A 27055-nucleotide genomic window follows, 5' to 3' on the forward strand; every position below is an offset into this window, starting at 1 on the left:
AGAATTATTTATTTATTAAATTCCATTTGTTGTTATTATTATTTTTTTAATTTGACCAGAGAGAGAGAAAGGGAGAGGGAAAAAGCAAGCCGCCAGGTCTGGGACTTGAACCTCAACCATGTGGGAATCCAGAGCCTTTAACCACCATGCCACCTGCTAGCCCCAGGGAAGGGTATTCTGATGTGGGAATCCAGAGCCTTTAACCACCATGCCAGCCTTTAGCTTCCCTGCTAGCCCCAGGGAAGGGTATTCTGATTTATCATTTCTCTAACAGAGTATTAACCCAAGAAAGGAGAATGAACCCCAAGAAACCTGCTAGCCCCAGGGAAGGGTATTCTGATTTATCATTTCTCTAAGAAAGTATTAACCCAAGAAAGGAGAATTAGCCCCAAGAGGACATGGGTGCTGGCTACTTCAGGATACAAGTGTTCCCTGGCACCGACACCCTGGTGCTGATAACGAACAAGCATTTGCTCACTATACCGATTACTTCCCTGCACGCATGCACACCGTAAATAAGGTTGACCCCAGGCCATGAAGGAAGAGAGGAGGCTTTGCTGTCTCAATACCATTTTTCTTGGTGCCACAGCATGTTTGTCTGCATTATCGGCAAGGAAATGTTGCCTCCTCTTGATCCATTCCCTCTGAAACTTGCTAGCTTCCCACCACCACCTGCAGGAAACTACAGACACCCTATTTATTCACTTCCTGCCCCTTTCCTCATCCCTAGCAAATGTTTTCCTCCTGGAATGGTATTTAGATCTCAAAGGAGCAGAGCTGGAAGACAAGTCTTTGCCGAGGCATCAGTCATAGAAACGAAGAGTGGCTATGACAAATTGAAATGTCAGCATTATTAGCGGTTTTGCTGGAAGCTGTTTGATACTGATTTAACGATAAAACAAGAACTGGGACAGATCTGCCCTGAAAAGGGGTATGATGACTAGGGATAATGGGCTAAAATTAAAGCAAAGGAGAGGGAGAATGAGTATTAGGCCAAATGTCCTCAATGTGATCTCTTTGGAGTCTTCTTGAAGAAGTGTTGAAGTAAATGCCTGGAGAAACCCGACGAAGGACAGATTAATTAACATGTGAGAGAGTTACAGGATTCAATATCGAAGATGAATGAGGGTGGCTACCTGTACATTTCTTTATTTAATCATGGCTCACAATACAGTCAAGGAAATTAAAATCTGTAGCTAGTTGGCTGATTCCTTGATCCATTCCTCTGTGCCCATCACTCAATGTTTTCGCAAAACTTGGGAGAGCACATGACATCTTAAGGGAGAGTGTAAATGCAAGGTCTTGGGAAGAGAGCCTTCTTTTAAACATTTTTAAATGTATTTATGAATTTCCTATTTTAGTAGGGGAGCTGCCCTTGGAGATTATCTGGTAGTCTACATTTCTGCCTTTTCTAGAAGTAGAGTGAATTACTTTGGGACAAACTCCCTTTGCTTGGAGGAAATCACAAAGATCAGATCATTAGTTATGTAAGATTAAAGCAAGCAAACATTTGCCAGTTTTTCTCTTGCACACGCACTCACACACACGGAACCCACATAGCATTAGGGGTGTGGAGGGAGGACCTCAGGCCTGCCTCTGAAGGTCCCCTTGAAAGTCACCACCTACCTGAGCTTCCCGCTACTCTCTGAGCTAAGCTAGCTTTAGCCTGTCACTTGGGATATTAGCGCAGAGAACAGTGTTCACGCTTCCAGAGAGCTAGTTCTGAAAACAGGCCAATTCAGAGAAGCAAGTGACCAGACTTTTCTAAAAAGAAGGGAGTATTCTGGATGAGCTGAGTGACAGTTTGCACAGGGCTTGCACAGGAAGGGTACAGGGAAAATGTCACCCTCCTTTGGGAGGCCCCAGGAAATTACCTGCTGGGGGATTTGAAGACAAAGGATAAATTTGTTCTTCCACTTCAAACTGATGGGGCGCTGAGTCATAGGGCTAAATCATAAAGATATGCATAGTTTTATTTTGTGTTTCCAGCCATTGTCTCAGCTGTCTATACTTTTAAAACTATCTCATTTGGAAATGGGAGAAGACAGCTAACAGGAAACCTTTTAAAGCAAGGAATCACTTCTAAAGTGATACAGAAATATCCTCAACCTTTTGTTTCAATGTAAAATATGGCAATGTGCATTAATTTGTTGATCTTTGATGTGTCTAAGGTCTTTGAATAATTTCTCTGTTGATAGAAAGCCCTGGTTATCTTTTCCATACAAACCACACTAACATTTCAATCTCTGACAGAGATTGACCACCAATAGCCCACTGCCTGTTCTTGTAAATAAAGTTTTATTAGAACACAGCCTCAGTCACTGGTTTTGACTGGAGCTGCTTTCCCCTACAATAGCAGTGCTGAGTGGTTGCACTGGAGACAGTACAGCCTGCACAGACTAAAATAGTCACAATCTGTTCCTTTTTGGGAAAAAAGTTTGTCAACCCTGGTTGGTGGTATCAGTTCTGGTCCTGCTCAAAGTGCAGCGAAAATGTCAAGGCACATCCAAAACTGTCTGATTGCAGAATCATTCCAGATTTTGGAGGGTTCTTTTTCCACTATCCACCAGTCTTCCCCCCCCCTGACCCCCACAGCTAATTGAAATCATTTTTGAGGCTCACTTTCATAAAATGTCTCCAAAGCATTTAACTTAGTATTTATAAAAGCAGCTCTTTTTCTTACTGCACTCATTTTTCATCAGTTTACATAATATTCCACTAAATAATGTAATTACAATAACAAGTGCCGCTGGCAGAGGCAGGCTCTGGGAACAAATACAACTGACTCTTGGCAAGCAGACAGCACGGTGGGGAAGAGAAAGGTAAACCTGAACAAGCAGCCACTTCCCGGGTGCCGGGACAGGCGCCAACACATCCCAAAGGAGGCTGGACTGTGCGCATTCATCCGTAAGTCGGATGAGCGACGGTCAGCTAGGTAAACTTCTCCCATCTACATCTGATCACACAGCATCTCGCATTCCTGGGATTCGTCAGTTTCACGTTGGACATTCTCTCGCCACATTTATTTGACAAATGTACGCCTCTTCCATGGCCTGCGAGGTGCCGGAGCAGAGGAACTGTGTAGGTTTCTATGTATCGTTCTGTCTCACTACCTAGTATGGTGATTGGCATTTAGCTCAAGCTCAAACATACTTCTTGAATAAATAACTGAATGAAGCAGGCATCTGACCATCAGCCATCCTAAAGCTGGCGTCGGGGAGCCAGGAATCATGGGAAATCTCACCAAGGAGTTGGGGCAGAGGCTTGCACGTCCATCCCTGCTATTCTGTGAAGTGCTAAAGAGCATTTGGATGGAGGAAAAGGAAGCGGGGCAAGGTCTGTCTGATTCCAGTAGCTCAATTCCAAGGCAGTCCAGGAGGTTCATTATCTGATGCCCGATGAAGGCAACGGGTTTAAGCCAAGAGAATCATTAGCAATTTACATTCTGCAATCCACATCACTCTTGTATCTAGCAGAAATGAGAAACTTGCTTCTAACTGGCAAATTAAATATTGATAACACAGATCTGCCGTACAGCATCTTTCACAAGGCTGGCACCAGGATTTCAGTGTTCTAAAACTTCAGTCATTTGCATTGCAGTGTCACAATTTTTGTCATAACTGCAGGCAATCTGTAACATTATGTAGTTAATATTTATCTTTAAAGCAACTCATTTTAAACCTAAATAAGTGTATTTGCAAAAAAAAAAAAACCACTTTGTATTGCCACTATAAATGGACAACCAGTATTAGTCATAAATAAAAGGAAAAAAATAAAGTTATTACTAACCAATGATTAAGAACCTTTTCTATAACAGATACCATTCTAGGAACCTCAAATACATTATTTTAATCTGTGTATGCACTCACACAGGCACACACACATGCACACACATACACACAAATACACCCAGAGACACGCACACACAACTTATTAAATAGGCACAATTAGTATTTCCATTATTCAGATGAGGAATTTGAGGTGCAGCTCATTTAAGTAGCATGCACAAAGCTGCAGAATACTAAATTGCAAAGCCTAGATTTTATCTCAGTAGGCCTAGCTCCAGGCCCCTAATTCCTAACTACTCTATTTTGCAAACATGTTTTTTAAAGTCTGGATAGATGCTTTGGCTGCTACAGGCTCTAAGCCTGAGGCACACTCCCTTTTTTGTTAAAAAAGGAAGCTTAGAAAGTGTTAGAGCCTTGTTAAAGATCCTTTGGTATAAACTGAGAGTTTCTCATCAACATAAAAAGGATGGAGCGAGAACTGAAGAGGGAATAACTTTGTCTCTAAGTGATTTGCCCTTTCATAAGGACACGGTGTTCACCACCTGAAACAAATGAGCACCACAGAGGACAGGTGTCACAGGGGACTTACTGATCTAGAAGCTGGGGTACTTCATGTTCGTGCTTAGCTCTGACCGCCATGCTTTGGGAGTATAGGAGACATTTGAGGGGTATTTACTCAGCTAGTAATGGATCTCTTTCTCTGACAACAGAGTCGTCCCTCAATGATTGGCCTTGCCAACCAGGTTTCTTTCTTTCTTTTAATTTGCTATAGGGTGCATGAGCTAGGGTGCATGAGCTCACCAGAGAGAAAGGGGGAGAAAGTAAGAAATCATCCCCAGGGGTAGAGGCCATGCTGCAATCTCTTCTCCTCCACTCTCCTCTTGGGATTTTGGGCATGCGCACACTCCTAGCAAGTTTTTCAGGCCACCATGTCTGGGACTCGAACCCGACCAGAGTAAACAATTGCTCCAGAATGGACCAAACAATCAGACTTATTGCCCAGGAATTCACATCCAGGATGTGTTGACCATAGACCTCTTTACCTGTGAGAAGAGGTGCAGTATAGATCACAGCCACAGGGCTGGGTGGGGCCACATGTCCACGAGGCACAGAGGGCCTGTCTCAAGTGTGGAATGGGGCCATGAAGAGAAACGAAGGCAGGAGATGAGGGAGAGGCTCACGAGTTAGGACAGCTCTCTCGTCCTCTGCGGTGGCAGCCAAGCTGCAAGCCAGCCTTTCCTACTCAGGCTACAAATCGTTCTTTAGTTTTGCATTCAAAACAACCACAACTGAGGGGCAGTTTTCTCTTAAATTCAGCACCATGCCATAACTAGAGAGCCTGTCCTTGAAACGAATTTCAACATGAGGTGTCGGTAGGCAGTAAGGATATCCTGACCATACAAGACCTGATGTCCCTAGGTAGAAGAGGAAAGAAAGAATTGGTGGAAATAATTATTGGGCCAGCAGGTGACATGGTGGTTAAGGTGTGGACTCCCACATGGCTGACCACAGTTCCAGTCCCAGACCTGGAGGTCTCTTTCTCTCTCTCTGATGAGCACACACATCTTATAGCAAATTTAAAAATAATAAAAAATAAATTAAATTACATTAAATTAATAATTCTTTTAAAAATACTATAGTAACAATTAACCTAGTTGACTATGAGGCAAACATCTTTTTGACATGTTGTATGTAAGTTGTTTATCCAGTCTACAGTCCTATTGGGGAAATTACCCCCTTTAACATAAGGGAAGAGAAGCTTCAAGGTGCTAAGGATCATGTAGAACTGGGATTTGAACCCAAGTTTATAACTGGAGTTCCATCAGCCCTAAGCACCCTTTGCACAATGCAGACTCTTAAAGGTATCCATTTAAATGCAGATCAAGATTTGGGTCCAAAGGACAGATTCAGACCCAACTGAGAACCAAGCCTTTGCCTACTTAGAATTTTTTTGACCAGATTAGTTTATCACCCCCCAGACTAGCACCTGATATTCGAAGTGCAGACAATCCCTTATAACAAATAGTTTCCCAATCCTGGGACCAGTGGGCACCTGAGCCTCCTGCCCTACAGCCACCATATTCTACTGCTGGACTGCTGAGGGCAGTGTAGGACATTCCTTCTCTTCGTTGTTTACTCGCCCATCTTTGGTTCCAGGTCCTGGACAGGTAGGTGTTGACAGGCGAAGACAGCAGCACAATTAGCAGGACATCCATCAGCAGGGTCCTGGGTGAGCTGGTGTGCACAGCTTATGGGATAAGTAGTATTCAACATGCAGATCCCATGGTGAGCCCTTCAGACCATCTTCCCCAAAGAACCAGTCAGCAACTTGGAACGTAAGCTCCAAACAGGCTCAGCCTCTTCTAGGTCGACAAAACTCAGGATGGATGTTTCCTGCTGTGCTGCTCATTGCTGACAACATGAGGACTCCCAGCAGTGTTCCCCATAAGGGTGACATGTCTATTAGAACCAGCTGATGCCCTTGCCTTGGGGAGGGCAGGGCCCAGGAAGCTCTGGGGCTGAGCTGGGTCCCCAGGCCCGCGGTTGGTACCTAACACAGAGGGGGCATGAGCAAAGTCTCCATCCAGAACCGGATTGGAGAACGCAAGGCAAAACAGAGGGGAAGTCAGCCGAGCTGGGTAGAAAAGTAGGTCAGGATGGGAGATGTGGTCCCTAAGCTCTGCAGATGGGAGGAAGCATCCACCCTGATCCACGGACTGTAGGGAGAGGCCGAGGACCCACATGCCTCCCATAGCCATGTAGGAGTGTCAGTGAAAGGAACAAAGAAAGGAGTCCATGGGAAGCCATGAGTAATACAGAGGACCTATGTGGATTCCTTCCGCAGCAGACCACCCAGTAACCACACCAAGGCCCGTTCTCTTCCTCCAGGGTAAGGAAGTCCTGCTTCCGGTTAGGTGGCACTGTGCCCGCCCCTAGGGAGTAAATGACGACCTCTGTAGCCAATCACTGAGCTCTCAGGTCCTGTAGGCAGTGACTGACAGAGATTGGCTGGTGAGATCTAAGAGAATGTCTGGGATTGACTTTGTTCTAATAAAAGGTAAGAGAGTTGAGAAAAAGCCTTTTCCCCCTCCCTTCTGACAAGAACGCTGTCACGTGACAGCAACACTGGGAGGCGTCCTTTGGAAGAAGGAAAGGAAGGCCAAGGAAAGCAGAGGGATTCCACACCAATGCGCTGAGGCCGAGATCCACCCTGGGATCGGGAAGGGTTAAATGCTTTCCTCTTTTAAATAACTCTCTTTTCTGTAGCTTGAAGGTTAAATGCTTTCCTCTTTTAAATAACTCTCGGTCAGCTTTTCTGTAGCTTGAGGACAATAGCATCCTAGCTAACAAGCTGGTAAAGTTTTCAAGAGTGTTTCTCAGAGCACGTTCTGCAACCAAAAAGACCTTGGTCAGGTGAGTTGAAACACACGTTGTATACCATATCTACCGCTCTGTATTTACCACGTACTTAACGGCTCGGAGAAGTCCTGCAGTTAAAGAATAAAAAAGTGCGGGGCCAGCTGGTGGTGTGGTGGTTAAGGCACTGAATCCTACACAGCAGACGGCACAGTTCAAGCACCATACCTGATGGCTTAAAAAAAAAAAAAAAAACACATCTGGCCCATGCACATATGTGCCCGAAATCCTAAGAGGGGAACCCAAAGGGACTGTGGTGTGGCCACCCTCCCTCCCCCAAAGAGTTATTTCTCACCTTCCCGTTCTCTCTCTCTGTCGAGCATGTGCATCCTATAGCAAAAACTTAAAAAATAAATCAATAAATAAAATGTTTGACTTTCTTTTAACTTTGTATTTCCCTAAATTAATGAAAGAATCTTGTTTTAGATGTCTTAATATAACATTGAGCAAGACATCTGAGGGGCTGTTTTGGAAAGGTAATTTAGGATCTGTGAGGGAAAACAAAAGTGAGGAGAAGGAGCGGGTGGCAGATGTGCCAGCCCCTTCACAGTGTGGATGTGCACAAAGCAGGAAGGGCAGCGTTGTCCCTCTGCAGTGCCAGCTGTTCCCGGGGGGCCAAGGAACAGGGCAGAGGTCACCATGGCCCACTGTACCCAAGTCCCAACCACACAACAGAATGGATGGGAAGGATTCTGCAGGAGACGACACAGCCACCCCCAAATCCTGGGCAGCACATCAGGAAATGCACTGTGTGCATCACACTTACAACACGTTGTTGCTTTGGAACGTTTTTATTTTTTATTTACTGAGAGGGAGAGCTAGAGCGAGAGGAAAAAGAGAGAGCACCCTTGTGTACCCTGGATGGGGTCTTACACACCATGATCCTCGCTAAGCCTCCCAGACAGTTAGGCAGGGTGTGCAAGTGTCCTGGGCATGTTCAGATCAATCTGGGATCCACACTCGGACCTCCAGTGTGGATCCAGTCCCCTGCAGCAGTGCTCCACCCCTGTACCACTATGTGGGGCCCAAACCACGCTAAACATGTGACTAGAGACAGGCACCCTTACATAATGTTGGTAACTAAAAAAGGCTACCTATTTTTCTTTTTCTCTCTCTTTTTTTAAACACTTATTTATCTATTTATTTGTTATGATTTTCAAGCCGCTGGGTCCAGGACTCAAACCATGGTTAGCTACGTGGGAATTCAACACCTCAACCACCACTCCAGGAAAAAAAGAAATGTAACAAAATGTATTTTAACGAGATAGCAAGTATTTGCAAGTCAGTTCCAAATTTCTTTCAGAAACCCTAAAAAAGAAAGCACTCACCCCAAAATTACCTTAATAAATGAGATTTTCACTTGGGGGGGTAGTTGGGCTGACACACATGGGAGAAAGAAAAGGAAGGAGAGAGAAAAGGAAGATGAGAAAGGGAGGCAGAGAAGGAAAACGGAGAGGCACGGATGCGAAGACCAGACACCTCCCAGTTACTCATGGCCAAGCGAGGGCCTTCCAGGGGGAAATGGATGTCTGAGTCAGATGGGAAGAGAAAACTGTGCTGCATTCCTTGGGTATCATTTAAATTTTGAGCCATAAATGCATGTTCTAGTGATTTAAGTGTGCTATCTATCCATTCGAAACATACATTAGCTTAAAATGCAAAAACAGTGACTGCAACAGCAACAATAAACACCGTACAGTCTGTAATGCCAGAGAAGGTCTGTGAGGGGGTGCTGGAGACGCACTTGGAAGTAAATTAAACGACCCCTTTGTCAAACCACTGCTTGAAGGGATCCAGCAAAGGCCAGGGCTCCCCTCTTGCTGCAGAGCCACACCCCTGCCAACAATATCCCCAAGAATGAGAAGCAATCAACTCCTCCAACTGCAAATGCACTTCATTAACCCCTGCCTCCCTCATTTGCCAGGCTTGCTGGCATCTGCAACAGCGATTTCAGTGTTATCTTAATTCTGAGGCATTTCTCAGGGACTCCAGAAGACAAAAGCACACATTCCTTTTTATCTAGGTCTGACCTAGTTCTGGTCATCGTCCCCATCCAAACAGGAAAAGAAAGCGGAGGCTGCCATACATTATTTACTAGGATGAACCCGTAATTCACACTGCAGGGAAAAGGCAATCAGGGAGCTCAGGGAGGCTTAAAACATCTTGAAGGCTGCTTCATGAGGGAGTCACAGCAATGCTGGCACAGGTACTTAGGAGGAAGTGGGTGGAGATGAGAGGTTAAGAGACAGGGCCATGCTAGGATAGCACATAGAATAAATATGCACAAAAGGAAACCAAAACCTCAACGCGTTTTCTCTGTTTCATGCAACTGGATTCAAGGACTTAACAGACCCATGCCAACAGCAATTGTAAAATGGGAATAACTCTACAAATCATTGCCATCTTGAGACTGCTGTGGAGAAATGCTCTAAGAAGTGACCAGGCAGTGTGTCAGGCATTGCCCTGGGTCAATACATTAGGAGATCAATGCCCAAGCTCCAACCCCAAGTCCCACTTTTAGGATTTTAAAAACTGCAGATTCCTCTGCTTTTCAGTAACAATTTGGAAATATGCCTGTAAGTCACAGTGTCCAGTCAAAAGCACAAATGTGTACCATGGCATTAAAGATGGCCCAGTCATGACTCAAAATTCATCCAAAACACGAGTGCATTAAAAAAAAAACTGTAAAGGGGTATGGTGGGGCAGAGAATCCTGATATTTTTTAAAATGCAGTATCCAGGCCAAGAAGGATGTCCACAGGCACCAGGTAAGCAGAACAAGACCACCGAGGTCCATTTAGAAACCAGCCGTTACCTCCTCATCTATGGAACCCCTCACATTTCATGCAACTGAGCACCAAGACAGATTCATTTTTAAGGAGGGAAACGGAATGTGAGGTTTAACATCGTCTCCCTCTCTCTCATACACACAAAGACCACGAAAGCCGAAAGGTCTGGGGATGATGTAGATTCTCCTAGAAAATGCCCTTGACATAGTATTTGCTCCCCCCCTCCACCCCATCACCAGCCCAAGAGTGTCTAGCTACTCAGCAAACTGCCTAGCTTCCCATTAAGAAGGCAGCGAGGCATCTTTTTGACCTTTGTTATCACTTAGACCTCGTGTTGTACATAAAAAGAGTACAATGATGTCAAACAAATTCCAGAGGAGAAGTATTTATCGCTGAATCTAAATCAAAAAATCCATATCTACTATAATGGCACTTCAAAAGAAGATATACTGTATTTACCAGCTCAATCAATACTAAATTAGCTGGGATAAATATTTTCAACTCTACCAGTCTTAAGATGAAGCCTGTTGTTTAGAACCGTGTCTTGGGAGAGACAAGGAAATTTTTGCTTATCACACAGAAACGAGAACAAGGAAACATTTTTGAAGCAGGTGCACCTACCCTTAGTTGCTCTCGTTCACAATTCATCTGTTGTCTTGAAACCTACAAAGAAATGGAAAAAGAGGAGGAAAGTCAGAAGAGTCTGTGTAAGAAGCCACATGAAAGAAAACAGAAAGTAACTTCTAATCACTCAGCTCAAAGAAGACCCAGAATTAATTATGTGTTTAATTTTTCTTGGGGTCTATCTCGCCTAAGCTTCACTTGGAGTTTCAATTGTGTGATCCAGAAACACAGCAGGGATGAGTCAGGGACTTGAAGGAGGGTGAGGAGGGAAGGGGAGGGGAGGAGTGGATGGCACAAACCTGTCCCAGGTGTGGCTCCTTTTGTTGGGAAAGTCCCCTCTTCAGATACTCCCCCAACCCCCTTGACATGGTTGTGATTTAGAATTGGACAATGCATAGGGTCTTTTCCAATGCAAAGGGCCAGAGTGTCACCCACACACCTTGGCAAATGGGTTACATGTTATGGTTCAGTTATTTTTTTTTAATAATTATTTCATTTTATTTATTTATTCATTCGTTCATTTTAATTTTTTCAGAGAGTGCCACAGAGAGAGAAAGAGAGAGGGAAAGTGAGAAAGCAAGCCACCAAGTCCAGGACTCGAACCACGGTCGACCATGTGGGAGTTTCCAGCGCCTTATCCACCACACCACCTGCTGGCCCCATTTTTTTTTTAATGGTTCAGTTCTAATCAGATGTACAGATGTACAACATCCCCAGAGGACTGTGCTGTGGAGGATTCTGAGGTCAATGTTTCTATCAGAGCAAGACACTGACCAATTTATGATATCTGTCATAACTCCAAAAGGAGAAATGAGCTATCCTAACATCATGCATTGCTCATACCTGCCTCTGTGTTCCTTAACATCAAAGGATGCTTCTTTTAAGTGACCATACAATTTTTTTGAGAGGATTTTGCTATAGGGCACGTGCACTCTCCAGAGAGAGAGAGAGAGACGGAGAGACAGAAAGTGAGAAATCACCCCCCAGGAGGGATGGCCATGCCACAATCCCTTTTCTTCCATTCTCCTCTCAGGATCTTAGGCACGCATGCACACGTGCCTGGCATGAGTTTTAAGCCACCAGGTCCGGGACATGAACCACAGTCGACTACATGGGAGTATAGCGACATAGCCATTACGCTAACTGCTGGTATCACCAAGTAATTTTTTTTTTAGAGGTTTTTGCTATAGGGTTCGTGCACTTGCCAGGAAAACAGAGACAGACAGAGAGACAGAAAGTGAGAAATCACCCCCCGGGAGACAACCACGCCAAAATTCCTTCTCTTCCATTCTTCTCTCGGGATCTTGGGCACACACATGCACCCAGCGTGAGTTTAAGCCACTAGGTCCGGGACTCGAACCACCGTCAACTACATGGGAGTCCAGCAACATAGCCATTACACCAACTGCTGGTCCTATGACCATATAATTCATTATCCAAACAGAAGGGAATATGTGAGTGAAAGGGGAGGGGTAGGGTGGTGTGAAATGACTATGCCCAGTTCACAGTTGTAAAGTGAGGTATGCGAAGGAAACCGGAATAGACAGAGGGTCCTCAAAAAGTTCGTGGAAAATGCATATTGTCAAAATTGGTGGATAAATTTCTAAGTAAGTTTTTTCTTTGTTTGTTTTTGGGAACAAGAACAAACTTATACTTTAATTACATTTAACCATAAACATTTTTGAAGTCCCCTTGTATGGTCACTCTATCTATATGGGAACTAGTGGACCCCCAACTCAAATGGCTAGGCTGAAATAAAATTTAGGTCGACTTCACAATTTATTCTGTATTATTCTAGTGTTTATTTTTTAGCCAGTTAAACAATCCAGACTCTCAGCACCTCACATTATATTGCGAGTTTTTGAAATTTTTACTAAAGGATAAGAAGGTTTACGAATCAACTTTTGATGTATATTTTATGCATTTTATATAGAAAGTTTCTTTTTGACTCTCTCTAAAACAAAAACATGAAGTTTCAGTTAGGATATAGCAGAGCCCTGAGTCTACACTCAGTATTTTTCTGTGCCCTTTAACCTAGAAATATCACCTTAAAAAATAAGCAGAGATACACACCAATGTTTGTCAATTAACACAGCATTACTTATGAAGGAAAATTGTAGCCATCAGAATGTGTAATATGGGGACAATTGAAGACAGGCTGTATTATACAGATAATCCTAACGTGAATATTTGGAACCATGGTTTTTAAAAATAAAGACACGAAAAATGCTCCAAGGGCCTAGCTTTTAAGAAAAGAAGCAACAAAAGTACACAAATGTTATACTTTCTAGTTTTTAAAAATATAGAAGCAACAAAAGTACACAAATGTTATACTTCCTAGTTTCTAAAAATATATAGTAGGGACCAGCATATGATATAATGGTTATGTCACTGGACTCCTATGTAGTTGACCACAGTTCACGTCCCAGACTCGGTACCTTAAAACCCATGCCAGGCATGTGTGTGTCCATGCCCAAGATTCCAAGGGCAGACTGGAGGAGAAGGGATTGTGGCATGGCCATCCCCTGGGGGGTGATTTCTCACTTTCTGTCTCTCTGTCTCCCTCTCTCTCTTTCCAGCGAGCGCACATGTCCTATAGCAAAAATCTCTCAAAAAAAAAAAAAAATACAGTAAAATATGTCATTAAAGAAAAGGTAGAAAGTGGTCCGAGATGGGGGATGGGAAGGAGAAGAGTGGCTGCTAACAGGTAGGATGTTTCCATTGGGTGACGAGAAGATACCACTGTTCGGGGCCAGACCGAGGCACAGCGGCAAACACAGTACTCAGCAAGGCTGGCCATGCACGTGCCCGTGCTTTGGAGTGGGCCAAAGCTGGCAGTGAAGCGCAGTGTCCAGGAGATGCTGTCTCTGTCTGTCTCTCTGTCTCTCTTACTCATGGAAGAAGTAAACTTCAAAAAACGAATCACTGGAAAATTGGAACTAAAGTATGAGTTAATTTTTACGACATTCTCAAACATGCTAATAATTATGGTACGCCATTGTGGAAGTACTTAATGCCACTAAGTCATACATGTAAAATGGTAACTTCCCCTTGGCGTGCAGTTTTCCACAATGAAATGAACGCAGTGGGTGGTGAGCTCCTGGTGACTGATAAGATGGAGCGACCACGCCTCGCCCTGCCTCCCCAGCCGAATCCAGCTGCGGAGTCGGCGAGCATGCCTAGAGCACCTGTCTGAGACCTCTGAGAAGTAAACAGTAGCGGGTGGGACAGGAAAGAAGGCCACATCGGAAATGCCACCAGGCAACGTGCTACCCTCCACCCCCACCAGTGTCCCCTGGCGCAGATTCAAGGCAGCCCAGAGCCGAGAACTGGGCACCCACATGCAGGCAGAGAGTCGCCATCTGGTTTTGCCTTCAGAAGCAGGGAAGAGGAGTCCAAAAGCCCGAGGATGGAGGAAATCTCCTTGCCCCTCCTGTCCTTCCTTCTGCCCTTCCTCTCTGTCCATCCCCTGCTTTCTTTCTCTCTGTTCTCTAGGGCTGCAGCCCTGGGTAAGCTCAGGATAGTGTTTTGGCATCAGCGAGTGGCAACGGCAGGGGCTGCAGACCCCCAGCCTCTTGAGTAGAGAAACCTCGCTCTATGCTTGAGAAGCTGCGGTCCCAGAGGCGGGCACTGCTCCACAATTGCGCTCTCTGTCCTCTTGCCACTTGTCTCCAAATGCAAGCTCCGTAGCAGAAGCACACGAGCAGAGGAGAGAGAAAGTAATAATGATAATAATAAAGCACCCAATTTCTGGCTGAAAAAAAGGGAAGCCTTAAGAAACAAAGGTTACTGGGCCAGCAGGTGGCATAGTGGTTAAAATGCTGGATTTCCACATGGCTGACCATGGTTCAAGTCCTGGACCTGGTGGCTTGAAAGTCATGCCAGGTACATCCACATGTGTGCCCAAAATCCCAGGAGGAGAATGGAGGAGAACGGATTACAACATGGCCATCTGCCCTGGGGGGTGATTTCCCGCTTTCCTTCTCACTGTCTCTCTCCAGCAAACACATGTACCCTCTGGCAAAACCTTAATTTTTTTTTTTCTTTTTTGAAAGAAAGAAACTAAAGTTATTTTGATGGCGAGTAAAATGGTGGGAGTTTACTAGGAACCGCCAAGGAGAGGGAGAATGGGGTAGATATATATTGGTTAATGGATGCAAAACGACAGATAAGAGGGACAAGCTTTCCTGTTAAACACTACAGTAGTAGCTATTGTTAACAATAACTTACTGTATATCTAAAGATCAGCCCAAAGAGAGGATTTTGAATGTTGCCAATGCAAAGTTATAACAGATGTCTGAGATGAAGAACATGCCAGTTACCCTGATTTTACACATTGTATTCATGTACTGAAAAAATCCCCCCACCCCCCACAAGTGTATAAGATTACTATGGGCCAATTTAAAAAATAGTAACAGGCCACTGCCCAGGTCCCAGCCTAGACACACAAGGGACACGTCCAACTAGTACTGCCCGACTTGACAGGGACGTCATAGTGCAAGGAAGGCCGTGGGAGGAAGTGAGGCCTGAGGGGTTGGTCAGAGGACACACAGCTGTGGTCAGGTCAGAGAAAGGCTTTCAAGAAGTCTGTGGTCCCTCGTGGCGACTATAGCTAATAACGAGTTTTTCGTACGTGACATTTGCAGGTGAGTGGATTTGAGGTGTGCTCAGCACGACCGACTGAGCGAGAGGAATGTGAGGTTCTTCACCCATCACTGAGATCACTCAGGATCCCCCGGCGCATACCTGCATCAAAGCAGCCTCATAGGTAGCAGAAAGATATACAATATTTACTTGTCAATAAAAAAATAATTTTTCTACTGGAAAAAGAACTCAGCCTGAATCCAGCAGGATGGAGAGGTTGCTAAAACTGAAATAGCAATAACTGCCATAGCATTAAAAAACACGACGTCTCTTAATGTCATATTCCATATACCCAAATTATTCAGCACACAAAGAACCAGGGAAAGTGAATGTGCACAGGAAAAACAATTTGTGAACACCAACACTGAGCTAGGGAGGTACCAGAATGACCAAAAGAGACTTGAAAGCAGTGATCTAATAAGTAAGGAAAAACACCGAAAATGAATAAAAAAATTTTAAATGTTAGCTAAGAAACAGAAAATATAAAGAACCAGATGGAGATTTTAGAATTGTCAAAGCAATTCAAATAAAATAGTAAAAGAAAAAACTCACTAGATGAGTTCAGACACACCATGGAACTAGCCACAGAGGAAAACATTGAACCTGAATTTAAAAAAAGAAAAAAAGAAAAAAACCTCGTGGACCTATGGGATAATACCGAAAGGTATCGCATTGTCTCTGGGATCCTAGGCTATAAGGAGAAAGAGTTCACTGCAGAATAGTGATCTGAAGAAATAGTGACTGACAACTCCACATTTGGGTAAACATAGAAACCCAACTTCAAGGAGCTTATTAAACTCTGGACATAAACTCAAAGAAATACACACCAAGACATATCACAACCAAACTGCTAAAACCTAGGGAAAAACTTTGAAAACAGCCAGAGATAAATAATGCAATATTTATAAGGAAACAACAATGCAAATAACTCGATTTATTATTTGAAACAAACATGCAAAAAAAAAAAAAAAAAAGACATGCAAAAAAAAAAAAAAACCCAAAAAACAAAAACCAACCAAGTAACAAAAATAAAAATTAACTACTGAAACAGGGAGGCCAGGAGAAAATAACAACACTATTTTTTTTTTAAGAGAGATTTTTGCTATAGGGCACATGTGCTCATCAGAAAGACACAGAGAGAGAAATCAACCCCTGCCACCCAGAAGGAATGACCACACCTCAATCCCTTCTCCTCCATTCTCCTCTTGGGATCTTGGGCACACACGTATACACACCTGGTGTGAGGTTTAAGCCACCGGGCTGGGACTCAAACTGTGGCTGACTCTATGGGAGCCCAGCAATATAGCCATTATGCCATTTCCTGGTCCCAATAACAACAGTTTTTAACTGCTGAACAAAGAATTGTCAATCCCAAATTCCAAATCCAGTGAAAATATCCTTTAGAAATGAAGATGAAATATGAAGTTAACCAAGAAAATGTATGGGCAAAAGACCCTGCAGTAAGTGCTACAGGGCTTTCCAGACAAAGGGAATTCAATACCCAAAGGAAACTCAGAACAGGAGTAAAGATAGAGCTGTGGCTATAGCCAGCATACACGCAAAATAGACTGTTCGCCCAGAGTGCATTAAAGTATGGTTTAAAGCAAGAAAAGGGTGTAAGGTGGCCTGATAATAATTACGTACATACTGTACATAAGATATGAGAGGAGAGAGACACGCATGGTGATAAGGCTTCTCTCCCCTCATCGTTACTGAGGTATAATTAACAGGGAGAAATCACATACATTTAAGGTGTTCAAGCTGCAGTTCTGATACACGTATACATGGTGAAAAATCACCACTGTCAAGCTGGCTAACATGGGTGACAAGGTTTTTACATTTCAATTGAAGTGGTAAAATACTGATTCTAGACAGACTGAGAGAAGTGTGTGTGCAGTAATACCTACAGTAACCACCCAAACTGCAAAAAAAAGGAAATAACCTCCCCGAATTATGTTAGAATAACTGGATATCCACCTATCCATCTAGCTGCACATACTCACAAGAACTTCCACGTAAACCTCACACCCGACATAAAGATGAACTGAAAATGGACAGTAATTACAAGGGTTGTCAGACACACATATCTACATGTAAGACAGAAAACCAAATGGGGATGCAGCTACAAAGTGATGGTGGTTCTTCCTTCATAATGCTTTCCTGCAGTCTTCAAATGATGATGCATTATATATGTATAAATAATATATATAATATACATTTTTAGAGAAGTTTGTTGTTTTTTTGTTTGTTTGTTTGTTTCTGTTTTTGTTTTTGCAATAGGACACATACACTTGCTGGAGAGACAGAGAGAAATCAGCCCCCAGGGGAGATGTCCACTCCACAATTCCTTCTCTTCCAGTCTCCTCTCAGGATCTTGGGCACGTGCACACGTGCACCTGGCATGAGTTTTAAGCTGTTGGGTCCAGGACTTGAACCACAGTCAACTACATGGGAGTACAGCAACATAACCATAATGCCATCTGCTGGTCCCCATATGTATACTTTTTTAGGTTTAGCCAAAGGACATGTGTGTTCACCAGAGAGAGAGAGGAAAACAGTGAGGGGGGACGTGAAAAATCCCACACAGGGGGGTGACCATGCCACAATCCTTTCTCCCTCATTTCCTCCTAGGATTTGGAGTACATGTGTATACATACCCAGCACGATTTTCAAGCTGCCATGTCTGGGATTCGAACCATGGTTGGCCAGCACCTTAACTACCATGCCACCTGCTAGCCCCAAATCTAGAGATGTTTTAATGTGAGCTTACTAGAGAAATGCAGGGGTTTTTGTTTGTTTGGGTTTTTCTTTATTTTTGTTTTTGTTTTTGTGAGATTTTTGATATAGGGTGTATTTGCTCACCAGAGAGACAGAGAGTGAGTAAATCACACCCCGTCACAATCCCTGCTCCTCCATTCTCTTCTCAGGATTTGGGGCATACATGCACACGTGCCCAGTGTGAGTTTCTGGCCTCTGGATCTGGGACTCAATCGCAGTTGACCATGTGGGAATCCAGCAACATAACCGTTATGCCATCTACCGGTCCCCAGATGTTTCTAAGAAAGTTACAGTAATAAGGATGCTTTCCATTTAATTAAGTAGAATGTTGTATTATATAGCAACAGGAATATCTTTAACATTAGTCTTCAGTAATTACAAGGGTTGTCAGACACACAAAGGGCAGTGATAACATTTAAAGAAACAAGTAAGCTCTTGACCTATGCTATGTGAAGTGAGGCCACATTATAAGGCTCTTGCTACAGAGATTATCAAACGCAAAACCCCACAGCAGCTACGACATTGGCCAGGTGGCCCTTTAAATGAAGCTGACTGAGGACAATGAGATACGGGATAATTTCCAGTCCACTCTATAGCAAGCTTAGGTGTTTTTTATGTATGTTTAATTTTTCTCACACAACATCACACATTGTTTTGCTCACAATCTAGTAACAACACCCAGCTTCTCCTTTGGGGTCATGCTGTCGTCCAATTCCATAAATGATCTTCAAGTTGCATGTCCCCAGCAGCCCTCCCTGCCTCCCGGCCAGCAGAGTCTACCTGTGCCATTGCCACCTTGTTTGGAAATGGGTATCACTGGTCAGTTTGAGAGCCACGTCAACTCAGTGAATTTACTTCTGGGTAAGGTGGGCCCATGATGTCTCCTTCTCCAAGTAAGACCACCAACTGCCACTATATTATTTCCATCCTCTCCCTCTCTAAAGACCAAAAGGTGGCAGAGTCCCATCACGGATGTGGGTTTGTGTCATAGCCATGCCTAAACGTCACCTCGTACAGCATGCAGTGATGCCTGGAAGGACCACTGAGTTATCGCTAGACTTAATGAGGCGCTTAACAAATTTTCCCCATAGCCATTATGGGAGAAGATGAGAGAAAAAAGGCACCTGTAACTCCGTGTCATCTGTGATGAAGAAAGACCCTTACAGAACATTCTTTGAAAGCCAGCCTTGAAAAATATCTTCAATGTACACTTTACTAAATGTCATTTCATTTGGAAACTAACATGTGATTTTTTTTCCTCCCATGGCAGTAATGCACAAAACTAATATATTTTATGGTCTAAATGAAAAAAGGGAAAGTGGAAGGTTGGGCGCAGCTGCTTCAAGATGCTTCCAGAATCAAATACCACTCTCGATAGGGCTGCCAAGTAAGCACTTACGAAAGGTTAGAAACTGAAGCAATAAACTGCAGTAAGAGACCCTTTGCTCTCCTGGTTGAAGGAGATGTTTAATAGCGAGATTCATCTTCCCTCATCTCCTATTCATCTGGCCCACAGGGCCAAAGACTCTCCCTCAGATTCAGCCACCACTGCATCCTCCTAACTTTCAGATCTCTCTTGACAGTCACTCCCACTTTATCCAAGCCCCATCAGCAGTGTCATTTCCCCGCCCTCACCTCAGGCTGATTCTGTAGGAACAGGGCCTGGCTTGACTTTGGCATTCTTTTTCTAGAGACCAGGACGACCTTTGGAATCTACTTGTCTTTCCATCCATTCACATGCCAAGCACCTTCTGGGTGTCAGACACGGTTCTAGGCACTGGAAATGTGACATAAAAACGATTTTTGGAGATCACTGTCTATGTGGGCGGAAAGACGAATGAATCAAAAGATACATTCCGAGAACTTTTATGAGGCCAAAGTATAAGGTAGGCCAACCTTGTCTTGGAGACTTGACAAAGGTATTAGTGCTTCTTGTCAGCTCATTTCTCTTTGTTTTGTCATGTAGACAATGTATCTAGGGTAAAAAAAAAAAAATTTGGAGGTTGGGGAGATGTGCGAAAACTCGTTGAGGTTACAGAAGTACAATAATTAAATATGTAGAAGAACAAATGCAAAAGAAAGTTGGTGATGAACTTAAACTGGGAGGAGCAGGGGCCAAAAGAATTGAGAAGACAGTGAATGAGTGAATAAATAGACGAATATATTTCCTGGTTTGTAGTAATATTGGGTCTTCAGGAAAGTCATGGGCCAGCAGAGTCTACCTGTGCCATTGCCACCTTGTTTGGAAATGGGTATCACTGGTCAGTTTGAGAGCCACGTCAACTCAGTGAATTTACTTCTGGGTAAGGTGGGCCCATGATGTCTCCTTCTCCAAGTAAGACCACCAACTGCCACTATATTATTTCCATCCTCTCCCTCTCTAAAGACCAAAAGGTGGCAGAGTCCCATCACGGATGTGGGTTTGTGTCATAGCCATGCCTAAACGTCACCTCGTACAGCATGCAGTGATGCCTGGAAGGACCACTGAGTTATCGCTAGACTTAATGAGGCGCTTAACAAATTTTCCCCATAGCCATTATGGGAGAAGATGAGAGAAAAAAGGCACCTGTAACTCCGTGTCATCTGTGATGAAGAAAGACCCTTACAGAACATTCTTTGAAAGCCAGCCTTGAAAAATATCTTCAATGTACACTTTACTAAATGTCATTTCATTTGGAAACTAACATGTGATTTTTTTTCCTCCCATGGCAGTAATGCACAAAACTAATATATTTTATGGTCTAAATGAAAAAAGGGAAAGTGGAAGGTTGGGCGCAGCTGCTTCAAGATGCTTCCAGAATCAAATACCACTCTCGATAGGGCTGCCAAGTAAGCACTTACGAAAGGTTAGAAACTGAAGCAATAAACTGCAGTAAGAGACCCTTTGCTCTCCTGGTTGAAGGAGATGTTTAATAGCGAGATTCATCTTCCCTCATCTCCTATTCATCTGGCCCACAGGGCCAAAGACTCTCCCTCAGATTCAGCCACCACTGCATCCTCCTAACTTTCAGATCTCTCTTGACAGTCACTCCCACTTTATCCAAGCCCCATCAGCAGTGTCATTTCCCCGCCCTCACCTCAGGCTGATTCTGTAGGAACAGGGCCTGGCTTGACTTTGGCATTCTTTTTCTAGAGACCAGGACGACCTTTGGAATCTACTTGTCTTTCCATCCATTCACATGCCAAGCACCTTCTGGGTGTCAGACACGGTTCTAGGCACTGGAAATGTGACATAAAAACGATTTTTGGAGATCACTGTCTATGTGGGCGGAAAGACGAATGAATCAAAAGATACATTCCGAGAACTTTTATGAGGCCAAAGTATAAGGTAGGCCAACCTTGTCTTGGAGACTTGACAAAGGTATTAGTGCTTCTTGTCAGCTCATTTCTCTTTGTTTTGTCATGTAGACAATGTATCTAGGGTAAAAAAAAAAAAAATTTGGAGGTTGGGGAGATGTGCGAAAACTCGTTGAGGTTACAGAAGTACAATAATTAAATATGTAGAAGAACAAATGCAAAAGAAAGTTGGTGATGAACTTAAACTGGGAGGAGCAGGGGCCAAAAGAATTGAGAAGACAGTGAATGAGTGAATAAATAGACGAATATATTTCCTGGTTTGTAGTAATATTGGGTCTTCAGGAAAGTCATGACACATTTTTGCATAGAAGAGCAGAAAAATACGTCATGACAGTCCTGATGACCTAATATAATGCTGGAAGTTACAGGGCTCAGGGGAGTTATGGACTGTTTTGAGTAAAAGCACCCGAGAAGTTGGGCGGCGTAGGACTCAATGAATCACATCTATTGGTGTCTGTGCACATTCCTCAGCTGTGCTATTTTTGCAAACATTTTAAAGTCTTCTGAAACAAGAGGACCTTTTTCTATAGACACATACATTAAAGTACCCAGGGTGAGCACTACGGTAGCCTTTTGCTGAACGCATTTCAGAATCATTACACGCCTTTGACATGCATACTGTCTGAATACACATGTTTAGTGCTGCTTGGTGCTACGCTAGTAGAAGCAGGTGCGGGTATAAAGAACAGGCAGTCCATGTCCTTAAGAAAGTATGAGAAGGAAGAGAAGTGAGAATCAAGATTAGGATGTAGGGTTCTAATTGTGACAGAAAGGGAAGCCAGAGGCTATGACAGGCACCCTGTGGAGTGGCAGTGGCACCAAAGCAGCCTGCTGGGTAGAAAAACATTGGAGGGAGGTGCTGGGGTTGGCCCTAGCCAGATCCTTACTGAGTGGATGAAAGTGAGGCAGCCCTGCCTACACAGGGATTTGGCAAGTGACCCATGCAGGTAGCATGACCAAAGTTATTATAGGACCAAGCATGAAGGGGAAGACCTAACTGGGAGCAGGAGGGGAGGGCAGTACATTGTTACCACCGGACCTTCATGTTTCACTCCATTTTAACCATACTGCCAGCTAAAGAACCAATCCGTTTTTGGTGAAATAAATTTCACATTAACACGATTTAAAACTCATCAGGTGTTCCAAACATGCCAGACAATGTGCTAAGCACTGAGGATGAGCTTGGTTAATGCTCACAGCTTTGCAAGTGGCTCTGTCTATGGCTTTCTCTTCAGTTCTATTTTGCAGATAGGGAAACTGAGGCACAGAAAGACTGGGTGAACTCCTGAAGTCATGAAGCTAAGAAGCACCAAGCAGGGAACTGTCATCCAGATGGTTTGAATCATGTCCTCAGAAGCTCTGTCCACAGCTTCCAGGACCAAAGAAACCGGCGATTCAGAGGTGCCCATTGACAGCCACCCCGGCTTGTGCCTCCCCCAGTTTAGCAGGTGCTCTTTAGCTGCTCTGACCCGACGTGATACTGTTTCTACGTCTGTGTGGTCTTCAGGAAAATATGCACTGACTGTATTGTCTGGCTCTATAAATGCCCAGATTTCCACGTTTAGCTTCTTGAGATCTAAACTGGGATGATTTCCACAAAATTAGATTTCTCTGGTATCAACCACTGGGTCCTTCAGGGGATCTAGTTTCCTCCCTGGTGCAGGCTGGGAGCTCGGAAATCAGACTACCTGACTCCAGGGCTGTACATCAGTGGCACATTAGCCACATAGTGGACATCACCCTGCTAGTCCCGATTCCTCATCTGTAAAATGGGGATAATGTCGTATCTGCTTAGTGTCTAAATTTGTCATGAGCATAAGATAATCCATATGAAGTACTAAGCATTGCACTTAGCACTTTTGATGAATTTAGCAAATACCAGCAATTGGTACTAAAAGGAATGTAAGAGCCAGAAGGAGCACTGGGTCAAACAGTTCGGGATTAAATCCTGGTGTTGCCTCCAAGAGGGCTTATGAATTTGGCTGAATTAACAATGTTTATCGATATATCTCTATCTACAGATAGATAGATAAAGAGAGAGAGTGAGAGATACACATACATATGAGGGCAATAACTACCTTGAAACCTGGAAAAGGCAGACATCATCTTTTTTGAGAAGGTGGCTAACTAGGTCTACCTGCTGGGGGAGGGGCTGGCAGCTAAGTCCCAAATGAGGTGCATTTCCTTGCATTCAGAGTAACAGAGCACAAGAGCCGGTGGAGAAGGAAGGGCAGTGCCTGGCACGATGCAGACCTGGAACTGGATGAAAGAACGGTCGTTCACCTGTAATAGGAGTTGAAGAACTCTTTTTTTTTTTCCCAATAGGGTATGTGTGTTTACCAGAGAGACGAATAGAGGGAACGTGAGAAACCACCCCCCGGGAGGGAGGGTCACACCATATCACTTCACCTCCAGTCTCCTTTCAGTATTTTGGGCATTCACACACACACGCCTGATGTGATTTTCAAGCCACCCTGTTGGGACTTAAACCATGGTAGGTCAGTGGGGCTCAACTCCTTAACTGGTAAACTATTTCTATAAAGAGACAAATAGTCAATGTTCCTGGCTTTGAGAGTCAGAGTCCCAACTGCCATTATGGAGTCTCATGTCTGCCATTAAGAAAGTAGCTATGGGGGAACAGGAGATTGTGTAATGGTTACATCACTGAATTCCCATGTAGTCGACCACAGTTTGAGTACTGGACCCAGCGACTTAAAACTCGGCTTGGGTATGCACTCGGGTTGGGTGTGTGTGTGCCCAAGATCCCAAGAGGAGAAGGGATTACAGTGAGGCCATACCCCCGGGGGATATTTTCTCTCTTTCTGTCTCTTTATCTGTGCAGTATGTGCATGCACCCTATAGCAGAAATCTCTCTTAAAAAAAAAAAAAGTAACTATAGATGATGTGGAAATAAATGGGTCTAGCTGTGTTCCAATAAAACTTTATTTACAGAAATAGGCAGTGGGCCAGATTTAGACCATGCACATAGATTTCCAGCCCTTGATCTCTTCTATGGAACACTGTGGAGTCATTAAAACTTCCCTGATTTGGAGATGAACATTTAAGAATGAATAAAATTAAGCACACTGGGCCAATTTTTAAAAAATGATCCAATTTTTGTCTAAAACACTGAACACACACATGTACATTCATTTATACATGGAGAAAGCCTGGAATGATAAAAACCCAACTTCAAACAAAAGCATAAAAGTGATACCCTGGGAATGAGAACAGTATTGGAAAGCATGGTTTCTTTATTTTTAATTTTGGATTCTATTATATTATTTCAACCTCTTGCAATAAACATGCACCACTCAAACAGCAGCCATATTAATATAATTAATACTTGAGTTATAAATTTTTTTAAATGATTATTTAATTTTATTCATTCATTCATTTATTTTAATTTGATCAGAGAGAGACATACACACAGAGAGAGAGGGGGGAAAGTGAGAAAGCAAGCCACCAGGTCCGGGACTTGAACCAGGGTCAGCCATGTGGAAGTTGTCCAGTCCCTTGACCACCACAGCATCTGCTGGTTCCTAAGTTATAAATGATTGTTAATTAAATGAGTATAAAATGAGGTATTACATGTGGAACACCAAGTCCAAGACATACAAATGACCAACTATATGAAAAATGCTTAGCACTGAGTTTCTTTACATACCCCATGAGTGAGAGAGACAGAGAAAGAAATAAACTTACAAAAAAAGAGATAAATACAATGGAATGCTACCAACAGTGCAGAGGAAAATAACTCTCATTCCCTGTTGGTGAGAGTGTGAATTAGTGTAACCACTATGGAAAACAGTGAGGAGATTCCTCAGAAATCTAAAAATGAAACTACCATCTGACCCAGGAATCCCATCACTGAGCATATATCTCAAGAAATGGAAGTCGGCATGTTGAAGAGATACATGCACTTTCATGTTTACACAGCTCTAGTCACAACGGCTAAGGTATACAATCAACCTAGAAAATAGAAGTAAGATACTTGTTTATTTTGGGTGCAAAAACTTCTTGAAATTTGCATAATATGCACTTGCCATAAATTTTTTTTTTGAAGATTCTGCATATACACACAATGGAATACTACTGGGCTATGAAAAAGGATGAGATCTGTCCTTCTAGGCAAAAAGTAGAATCCGGAAAACACTATGTTAAGTGAAATCAGCCAAGCACAGAGGATAAATAGTGCATCTTCCTGATCATATGTGGAAACAAAAAACATTGATCTCATGAAACTAGAGGGCAGAATGGTGGTTACTAAGATGTGGGAAGGATGTGGGGAGGGGGGAGATTGGTTAATGACTATCATGTTACAGCTAGATAGGAGGAATAAGTTCTGTGTCCAGTAATACTACAGGGAGACTATATGTAACCAAATTTTATTGTATATTTCCAAATAGGTAGAAGAGAGGATTTTGAATGTTCCCAACAAAAAGAAACGACAAATATTTGAGATGGCTAATATTGGCTGGATCATTTCACATTGTATACATCAATTGAAATATACCATACCTCATATACTTATACAATTGTTATTCATTAATTAAATATAACATTAAAAATGACGAGAAGTATAAAATACCAGCATAAAAAAATAAAAATAAATAAACTGCCAAACTCTCCCAGACCTGGCCAAGCTCATAGTAGGTGCTCAGTTAACCGTAGCCATAAATAAACTCCCCGGAGAACCAAAAGGGTAAACCCAAGTGGCTATCTTGAAAAAGACCTACTCGGTTGTAGCCACACTATGTATTTTTATGTGGATCCTCTTTAATACATAATGTCTGTTAGATGTCTGAGTTTATAGAGCCCTGCGATCTCTAACTGTAATATCAACCAGACATCTACAAGGGGGCCTGTTGCTTTTTTGCAAATGTATCCTACAATGAAGTGCATCCTCTGATTCTAAGAAAATAGCAGAGACTATGCCAGAGAAGCAAATTCAGGCCACATTCATTGTGGTGTTGGTTGTTTCTTTTGGGTCTAAGAAAAAAAAAAAATTTAAGTGCTTAGGATTCTGGAAAGGAAGTGAGAAATAATCAATTAAAAAAATAAAAACAGAAAGTCACAACAATGAGTCAAACTAGCAATGATTAATTAACTTGATTCTGGCTCACGTTGTGCAAATGAAGAAAATGCACTTGAGAAAACGACTTGGGAAATCCACCCAGTCTCCCATGACATTTGCATTTGAACCTCAAGGAGAACCAAAATCCACTACTGAAATTGTGTGTTTTTGTAAAGATGCCAGCTTTGGGGGAGAAGGAGAGAGGGAAGAAAGAGCTGGGCAAGGTGACGTACTTAGTAGGAAAAAACATAATGGATCTGTTGTTACGCATAAACTGGAACAGAGGAAGCCAAATGCTGGAAGCTCTGACTTGTTTAATTTATGGTGAGCAGTCTTTGTTGATGCTTTATTGAGCACATCTTAAAATCTCAAAAATGCCAAGTATTTTAGCACTTGAAAGACCATGGTATGGTGCCTTCTAGGCAGTACCCAGTACTGAGGTACTTGAGGCTTCTGCGCCTTTAAAAATCTTATAACTTGATGCCCGTTGCTGCTTATAGAGCAAGAGTCACTGTTCTGGATGAAAGTCACTGGAGGGACGCAAGTGCTGGTTATCTGATTAAAGGGATGTCAGAGGTCAGG

General features: G+C 43.1%; 1 protein-coding gene across 1 annotated transcript in view; it reads right to left on the reverse strand.

Moving 5' to 3' along the window:
• The window catches only part of RBFOX1 (RNA binding fox-1 homolog 1), a 1649671-nt gene that overhangs the window by 659213 nt on the left and 963403 nt on the right, over positions 1-27055 (reverse strand). The window contains exon 4 of the mRNA XM_027773019.1: positions 10615-10656. Within this exon, the coding sequence (XP_027628820.1) occupies positions 10615-10656 (42 nt within the window). The remainder of the gene's footprint in view (positions 1-10614; positions 10657-27055) is intronic.

This window comes from Tupaia chinensis, unplaced genomic scaffold (assembly GCF_000334495.1).
Source record: "Tupaia chinensis unplaced genomic scaffold, TupChi_1.0 Scaffold000042_1, whole genome shotgun sequence".
NCBI classification, from domain to species: domain Eukaryota; kingdom Metazoa; phylum Chordata; class Mammalia; order Scandentia; family Tupaiidae; genus Tupaia; species Tupaia belangeri.